This window comes from Rana temporaria, chromosome 1, assembly GCF_905171775.1.
Source record: "Rana temporaria chromosome 1, aRanTem1.1, whole genome shotgun sequence".
Lineage (NCBI taxonomy): Eukaryota > Metazoa > Chordata > Amphibia > Anura > Ranidae > Rana > Rana temporaria.
Genome location: NC_053489.1, coordinates 640,223,265 through 640,232,346, shown reverse-complemented (window position 1 = coordinate 640,232,346; position 9,082 = coordinate 640,223,265). Strand labels below are relative to the sequence as shown.

At 38.2% G+C, this 9,082-nt stretch overlaps 1 protein-coding gene across 1 annotated transcript; it reads right to left on the bottom strand.

The window, feature by feature from the left end:
- Nucleotides 1-266: 266 nt before the first annotated feature.
- LOC120925050 (forkhead box protein I1c-like) lies at nt 267-2,701 on the bottom strand. The gene is made up of 2 exons (XM_040335944.1): nt 2,093-2,701; nt 267-985 (listed from the first exon to the last, which is right to left on the bottom strand). Exons 1-2 carry the CDS (start codon nt 2,679-2,681, stop codon nt 456-458), a joined length of 1,119 nt encoding a protein of 372 aa, XP_040191878.1. The 5' UTR covers nt 2,682-2,701; the 3' UTR covers nt 267-455.
- Nucleotides 2,702-9,082: the final 6,381 nt, after the last annotated feature.

Here is a 9,082-nt window from a genome sequence, read left to right as displayed (position 1 = left end):
TCCAATTGCCTGTCATGGGTCAATGTACTTGACAAATAATCATGGCCATTTTGCTCTACATTATTAAATAGTTGGCCTGTCCAAGGGGCAGCTGTGCAAACCTTTAAATACTACTAAGTATGAAGTGAAATCTATTATTGCGTTGCTTCAGAAAATAAAAGAAGTATATCTTTTGACCAGTTTACAAAACTTTATTTCTCATAAATTAAAAAAAAGAAAAAAATAATAATAATAGCAATAAAAACATAATTTACATTTGACTATATGACATTTACAGACTGTACATGAAATCAAAGGGCAGCAAGTCATAGGAGTCTATTGCAACAGAAAAACGACTTTGGACCTTCTACTTTCATTGTCCTTTGATCATAATAATGATACAATACTGATCAGTTGGCCCAAAAGATGAGAAAGCCCTCTCTCAGAGTCCAACCCATTGAAAAAGGCTGGTCTTGTTAAAACCTCCCATAAATGGGAGGCTGTTGTAGCTGCTGTAAAAACTGTGGTGGTTTTGGGTTGGCTGAGGAGAAGGAGTTGTAATAAGAGGTCCTGCTGTAGAACAGGCTATTGTCCTGTATGTCTCCTGATGGATCTGCAGGAGAGATTGAGTTAAAGCTGTTTAGGCCAGTAATATTCCTTTGAGAAAGTTCGTTCATCAGACCAAAGGACATTTGTTTGCTTGCTGAGTTTGTGTCCATGGATGCCATGCTGTTAAGAAAGTTGTTCAAGCAAGGAGTATAGGAAACCGCCGGAGCTGGTGGTGAGATTGATTTTATGTCATGTGGCGATGTCTCCAAAGATGGGGGAGATGGGGTTGACAAAGCAGGACTCTCTTTTTCTTTTTTGTTTGAGATGGTCTCATCTTCCTCAGTTTTTATGACCTTGTTTGAGTTAGACTCAGATTTGCTCTTTCTTTTACGACGGAAATTCCCGTTGTCAAACATTTTCTCACAGTTGGAATCCAGAGTCCAATAGTTTCCTTTACCTGGAAAGAAAGTAGCAGATGGATAAGTAGAAGAAACAGACCAATGATTTTGTATTGCAAATACCTCTACCTCTACTACCATTGTTCTCCACAGTTACAGCAAATAAAATTAATAAAGACAAAGGAAAAAGTATATGGACTTAAATAGTAATAAACAAGAATAAATAACTTCTAGGGTAAAAAAAACTTGCCATATGGGTTAGGCCCAATGTACAAAGCTCAGCACAAGCATAAGGACCTGAAATTTTCAAATATAAGTTGACTCAGCTGAAAATAATTTATTTTATTTTTTGTAAAGAAAGATCTTTATCTTGGCGTATTAGTGCTTAAAATTAAGCCTGTTATGTTGATGTTTTGGATTGTTTTTTATAAGAAAAAAGGAAAATAAAAATATATTTTTTTACCTATTTTTTACATATTTTATATACAGGCATACCCCAATTTTACGCACACAATGGGGTTTAATTACTATCCCTGGAGAGTGCAAAATCAGGCTCACTTCTGCATAGAAACCAATGAGCTTCTAACCCCAGCTTGTTCAATTAAGCTTTGGTAAAAAAAAAAATGGACTCTCATTAGTTTCTATGCAGAAGTGAGCCTGATTTTGCACTTTCCAGCTTAGTAAATAAACTCCATTGTGTACTTAAAAGTGGGGTATGCCTGTACAGTACGTAGTTATTTGTGTTATTGTTTGTATATAAAAAGGTAATTTTTAATTGATTATATAACTAAACCGGTTGATAAATACAATTATGAATGCAAATGCAATTTAGAAAAAAAAAACTATAAGTTAGGTAACAAGAGGTGATCTAACAGGCTTCACCAAAAGTTTGTTTTGGAGACTGATTTGTGTAAAGAGGGATCTTGAGCTTTTAAAAACGGAATAAATGTACCGAAGAAAATTGATTTACTAAAACTGGAGAGAGCAAAATCTGGTGCAGATTTTCATAGAAACCAATCAGCTTCCAGGTTTTTCAGTTGGTTGGGTACCATGCACAGCTGCACCAGATTTTGCACTCTTCAGTTTTAGTAAATCACCCCCTTGGTGTGTAAAAGAGAATAGTAACATATGCTTAGCATATAATATGTAATAAAAAAAATTCTTACCTGGATCATTTTCATCTCTAGCAACTTTCTTGAAGCAGTCATTGAGGGACAAGTTGTGCCGGATGGAATTCTGCCAGCCCGCTTTGCTTTTCTTGTAGAAGGGAAAGTTTTCAGCCACATACTGATAGATTTGGCTCAGGGTGAGTTTCTTTTCTGAGGTATTTTGAATGGCCATGGCAATGAGAGCCGAGTAGGAATATGGAGGCCTCACCATCTTGAGAAGCTCTTCCTGGGAAGCAACGGACAGCCAGCTAAGGTCTGTACCACCATAACCAGTTGAATTTGGCAGGAACTGTCTCTGAGATCCATAAGATGCTGGCATGTAAGGAGAGGAATTGTTGCCATAAGAATAGCTGGTGGAATTGTTGACTCCAGGGCCCCCCAGCCACAAGTAGGGATTTGATGGAGGAGTGAAGTCTCCTATTCCATAACTTGTTGGTCTTTGAGTAGCGTGCAGGTTCTGTTGGTACATGCTGAAGTTGTCACAGTACACAGACATCTCTGGAGCTTCCTGGGCACTCTTTGGGTGAAGCTGATGTGGGCTTGAAGCAGGAGGTCTCTGATGAGCTGGAAGCTGGATGGAGTTCATGCTCTTCAACACCTTTCAAACTTAAGGAGCATCAAGTGATGTTTGACAAGTATGAAACCTGTCTTTATACCTCTTGAGACTATCAGCCTGGGGCCGAGAATAGGTGTGTCTTTCTCTGAGCAACCATTCCGATAGCTCAATGGAAAGCTTGGGGAGTGTCCAGAACAGGTCTGTCCATCAGAGAGGCACCAGAGAAGACAATAGACTCTTTTCATCAGCGCCCACCTCATCTGTCTGCAGCTGCAGGACATGATTTCCTCTTTTCGTATGTTGATTACTCTGTCCCAGGTGGGAGTTCAGTTAAACATGAACTCTGAGTTTACATACCATGGATGTCCTCCTTTGTACATAATATAGACTGTGTGACATTTTCATCAGAAAAGTTCAACTAGCTTTTAAAGTTCTGATTAAAAATTTTGTACAACAATGTAATTTTATCATTTAACACCTGTGTAAAAGATGCTAAAAACTAAAATAAGACCTAACTTTATTACGATCTTCCCTTGATAAGAATCTATGCTATAATAGCCATTAAAATAAAGATGTATATGATTTTTTATATCTAAAGGTCAACTGTTTTGGTGAATTTCTTTGTAAGAGTTAACAAATCAGGGAACTGCACTAAATATATTTAAATATAATTAATAATACACACATATACAGTCATATTTCAAATACATTTATGTGTGGGTACTGTAATTTAATAATATAAATGTATTTATAATTTATATATATAGCTGCTAGATATTTTGGTGAATTCAGCTGTAGTTTTTTACAATCAGTGACTTGTGATCAATGTATATGAAATATTTTGACAGTTCATGGAAATAAAATAATGTTTATATATATATATATATATATATATATATATATATATATATATATATATATATATATATATATATATATATATATATATATATATATATATGATTATTATTATAATAATTATTGTTTTTGTACATTTCCATTATGATATTTAAAATTATAAATATAATTATAATCTAAATATATATATATATATATATATATATATATATATATATATATATATATATATATATATATATATATATATATATATATATATATATATATACACACACACCTATGTGTGTGTACTGTAATTATATAGATGTATATACTTTTACAGGTAGTAAACCATGCTTTTTTAACAAACTTCAGAAGAAATTGCTTTAGCAAGGTGTACTATAATTAATGTTTTAAAATGAAAAAGCACTCTTTCTCCGTGAAAACAAGTGGATGTGCAGTTGCCTAGATAAAGTAGTACATTTCTGCAAAGTCTGTCGATGTCTGCTTTATTTTTACAAAGTAAAATAACAATAGCGCCTGTTTAAATAATTATCTGAAATGTTCAGACTTCTTTACCTCCCTCAGATTTCTGCTATGGTCAGAAATGTAAATGGAATAACTTGTTCTGATTTTCCACTGCAGATTACTTAGAAATGACAAAGGCAAATTAAGAAGTACATGTGATTTTAGCTTGGTATTTCTTTATCATCCATTGAGGGACACAGAAATGTAGTAATTCTTAGACATGTAAGTCATAATGCAGCAAATCCTCCTGTAAGCAGTGGTTTAATTGTATCTAAGTCCTTTGCCTCCTGATGAACCCCCAAAAAATTGATTTATTTTTTGTTTATAACGCAAAAAAAAAAAAACACAGATGTGATCAAATACCACCAAAAGAAAGCTCTATTTGTGGGGAAAAAAGGACGTCAATTTGGTTTGTGTGCAATGTCGCACGACCGCGCAACTGTCAGTTTAAGCGACGCAGTGCCGTATCGCAACAAGTGCTCTGGTCAGGAAGGTCCGGGGCTGAAGTGGTTAAGAATGATGGCACCCAAGCGCACATTGTGCATTTTGCCACGTTTTTTGTACCTCGTTTTGGAAATGCACATTTCTGCTACACTCAGGTAAAAATGCTGACCTCTCCTTTGTTAATTTCTGGCTGTCATGCTGATCCAAAGGGTTTTTATACTTTCTGAGTCACTAACCCTATATAAGGCTACATTTACATGGATGTAAACATTTTACAGATCTTATTATGCATGTTATTTTTTTTTTCTATCACAAACATTTCTGTGTAATAATCACAAATTTTGGGATTTTGTTTTATGAATCTAAATGCAGTGCATGTTTATGCACCTCTGTGAATGTCTCTATCGAAAACAATGCAGCTGCGTTTGGATCCATAAAAAAAAAAAAACGCTTGCATATACGTTTCCATGTGAATGAAGCCTAAAGCTGGCTATAGATAGGTAGAATTTTGATTGGAATTCATAGGGGAAGAATGCTCTAAGAATGTATGTTTGTTTTTCTAAATATTAGTGGGTCAAATTGACGTTCGTTTTTGACTGCAGTGATGAGAAAATAGTAGGTAGGAATATTTTTCTCAAACAAATTTCTAAAGCCTTGTACACACGATTCGATTGTTGGCAGACTGTTATCCTAAAATCTTAAGCCTCGTACACACGAGCGAGGAACTCGACGGGCGAAACACATCGCTTTCCTCGTCGAGTTCCTTGTTAGGCTGTCGAGGAACTTGACAAGGCAAGTTTCTCCATTCCCGTCGAGGAAAAAGAAAACATGCTCTCTTTTTGGCTCGACGGGATCCTCGGCAGTTTCCTCATCGAAAAATGTACACTCGACCTGTTTCCTCGACAAAAAAAAAATCCCAGCAAGTTTCTTGAGAAACTCGGTCATGTGTACAAGGCCTTACCATTAGTAATTGTTGTCCAATTTTCCACCAACAAATGTTGGATGACAGGCTAGTAAATTTTCATCGGACAAGTCTTGACGTCTGATTTTTGTATGGTTAGTACACAAATCTGTCACACAAAACTCGAAAGCTCGCATGCTCGGAATTAGTGCTCACCAAACACGAAATTAGCAGAAGGGGCCCAAAGGGTGGCGCTCAAGAGCTGAAATTCCTCATAGTACGTCACCACGTTCGTGTTTGGGGCACGACAATTGTGTACCATTAGTATGCAAGTCAAGATCCAGGCACACGCCTATTTGACAAAAATCAGACGCTCGGTTGGCCAACAATCATACTGTGTGTGCGAGGCTTAAGAGTATATGTGGTTTTCATCCAATAAAGTCTGTTCATTTCAAAATCAAATATTAAACGCAAACAAAATCTTTCCAACAACATTTGAGAATTTTGTTCAGACATTCTAACCATCTATGGCCAGTTTAAGTGTGCAAATCAGTGGTGATACTAGAGCCAATTTAACCAGGAACCTACCAGCGTGTCTTTTTGGAGTGTGGGAGGAAAATGTGGGAGAACCCTGAAGCCTCATACACACGACCGAGGAACTCGACGGGCGAAACACATTGTTTTCCTCGTTGAGTTCCTTGTTAGGCTGTCGAGGAACTCGACACGGCAAGTTTCTTCATTCCCGTCGAGGAAATAGAGAACTTGCTCTCTTTTTGGCTCGTCGAGTTTCTCGACAGTTTCCTCAACGAAAATGTACACACGACCGGTTTCCTCGGCAAAAAATATCTCCCAGCAAGTTTCTTGCTGGTTTTTGCCGAGAAACTCGGTCGTGTGTACGAGGCCTGAGGAAACCCACACAGGCACAGGGAGAACATGAAAATTCCAGGCAGGTGGTATCGTGGTTGGGAAGTGACGACTTTACTGCTGCTAGGCTCAGTTCACTCAGTGTAATTTCAGATATGACTGGAGTTGCACAGAAATGCATGACACTTGAAATCACATTGTTTTCATTGGTGCCCATTGATAGAACTCAGCATTGCGCGATTTTGAAAAAGGTTCCTGTACTAGTTTGGTGCAAGTTCAGCACAATTTTGGACTCACAGAATATGCACAACCACATCCAATTTGTATTTAAGTTGCACTACCTAAGCACACTGACAATTAGATCAAAATCTAATTGCAGCAGTATTAACCCTAATCGAAGGTCAACTAACTTGGGTACCAGCCTGCTGGATTCATTGTGATTGTCTTCTCCCGGGTGAGACGGCTTCCCCTGCTCGCCCCGCCGTGAGCAGAAAATTGCTCGGCAGGAGGGATTCCCCTGTCAGCACTCTCTGTATTGATAGGGGAATCCTGCAAATTTCTTTCCTTCAACCTGTGGCTGCAGGAAAGATATTCACACCGTCTATGGCCGGCCTAAGTCTATACCTGTGTCCTGTACTGTACGGTCAAGAAAGAACATTTTACCTCTATATTTGTTTAATTATAAATAGAAAAAGTTGTGCCATTACGTAACCTCCCTACCAATAGATTCCAAACAAATGACCTGATTACAAAATGCCAAGCAAATCATTTTGATTACTGTTATTCTTCTACTACTTGGTATATTTCAGTGACTGTATAATTATTTTCAGTACTATATAAAATGATCTATTGTGGAGTACTTTGTATATGGTGAATGCTTGCCCAATTGGATGATAGATTGACTAGTGTCTTTATTCAACCTTACCAACTATGGAAAATATTTAATAGATATTCAAATGCAACTGGGGTGCCTACATGTGCATGCTCAGACAATGCACACAGTAAAGCACACAGTAAAGTCAGACAAATATCTTGTGTGTGGGGGAGGGGAGTTGGTCCAGGCAATGGTCAAGGGCAGGGGTCTCAAACTGGTGGCCCTCCAGCTGTTGCTGTACTGCAAGTCCCATCATGTCCCTGCCTGAGGGAGTCATGCTTGTAACTGTCAGGCCTCGTACACACGACCGAGAAACTCAATGGGCGAAACACATCGTTTTGCTCGTCGAGTTCCTTGTGAAGCCGTCGAGAAACTCGACAAGCCAATTTTCTCCATTCCCGTCAAGGAAATAGAGAACATGCTTTCTTTTTGGCTCGTTGAGTTTCTCGACAGTTTCCTCGAAGAAAATGTACACACGACCGGTTTCCTCGGCAAAAAAATATCTCCCAGCAAGTTTCTTGCTGGTTTTTGACGAGAAACTCGGTCGTGTGTACGAGCCCTCATAGTATGTATGGGGCGTTAATGGCTTACTTGTTCCGAGTTTTCATTTAAGTTTAAATTGTTGATTGCATGCTCTCGGTCAGTGCAGTGTGATAGAAGTACACATTTGAGACGTATTCCACTGTGAATGTGAATGTTCACAAAATCCCCCAAGTTATGTCTAAGTTATCCACTTTTAATATCATTTCAGCAGGACAGGGCTGACTGCTGATGCAGATACTGCTGGACAGGAATCTTAATCCAGCAACCGGCTTCCTGGCACAGATTCAAACAGGAAAGCCTTACTTTAAGTCCACTCAAGGTGCTAATATTTACCTGAAGCCCTGATGAAAGGGAAGTTCACTTGACCCCCCCAAATGCATTGGCTGTCTTTTAACACAACATCAATGAATTAATTTGGACTGGCGTTCCTTAGATATATGCACGTTGGGATGCACAGACAGCGATATGTTCACCCATGCCTCAAATTTTGTCTGATTGAGCAGAAATGGGCTGAGATTTGAGCTCTGCGTGCACTCAGGACCCTCTGCAATCTGGACCTGATCCTGTCAGATACACCAGTACTTTGTTTTGTTTTTTCTCCCTTTTATATGAAAGAGTCAACCATTGAGTGCCCTTACAGTGGAATATGATGGCTTTAAAATCTCTTTCGCAGAATTTCAAATGTTATTGACTACTTGTGTTTAGCAACAGCCCAGTATGTAAAAGTAATTCTTGAAATCAGGAGCCTTGTTTGTAATTATCAAACAATCTATTGGCAGACTAATTCTTTTGCAGATTGCCTGCCCATAGCCAAGAAGCACAAACCTGGCGAATTCCAATTTGCGTATGAACAGGCAGCTTTAATGAGGGTTGCAGTATCACTTAGATGTTGTCCCATTAGTTGGTTAAATAAAGAAGTGATCTCTCCCATAGATAGCGAGTCTCTGGTCTCATGATAAGGAACTCTTGTCAGCAGCTTCACAATCAACCAACAGTTGTCCAGTGATCGATGGCTGCATTATCACTTCTGGCTACTGCAGGTTTCCTTTCTGCTTACAGCTACAGGCTACTTGTTGAGACCTCATGCCTTTATTGTCAGTCATCACACCTGAGACTGCAGCAATTAATATCTAGGGGAAGAAGGGTGTCTGCTGTTATTGTTCAACTCACCTTAAAACTATTTAGAGGTCTAAAGGGGATGCAAAATGGCAGTGCGCTGTTGATCAAGATGGCACCTAGCATTAATTGGAATAGCTCATGTAAACATAAGGAACTGGGCAGAATTGATATGCTACCCTCCCTCATATACCTTTAGTAAATAAATAGGCCACTTTACTAAATTATTTAAAAATGTTAACATGAACTTAAATATGAATATACAATTTTGTTTTTGTAAATTCTTTATTTGTAGGTTAAGAGAGTACATACCGGGCCACA

Coding starts and splice junctions, on each gene's coding strand:
- LOC120925050 (XM_040335944.1), bottom strand. CDS start 2,681: ATGAACTCCATCCAGCTTCCAGCTCATCAGAGACCTCCTGCTTCAAGC. Junction 986..2,092: donor TAGAGATGAAAATGATCCAG/GTAAGAATTTTT, acceptor CTTTCTTTCCAG/GTAAAGGAAACTATTGGACT.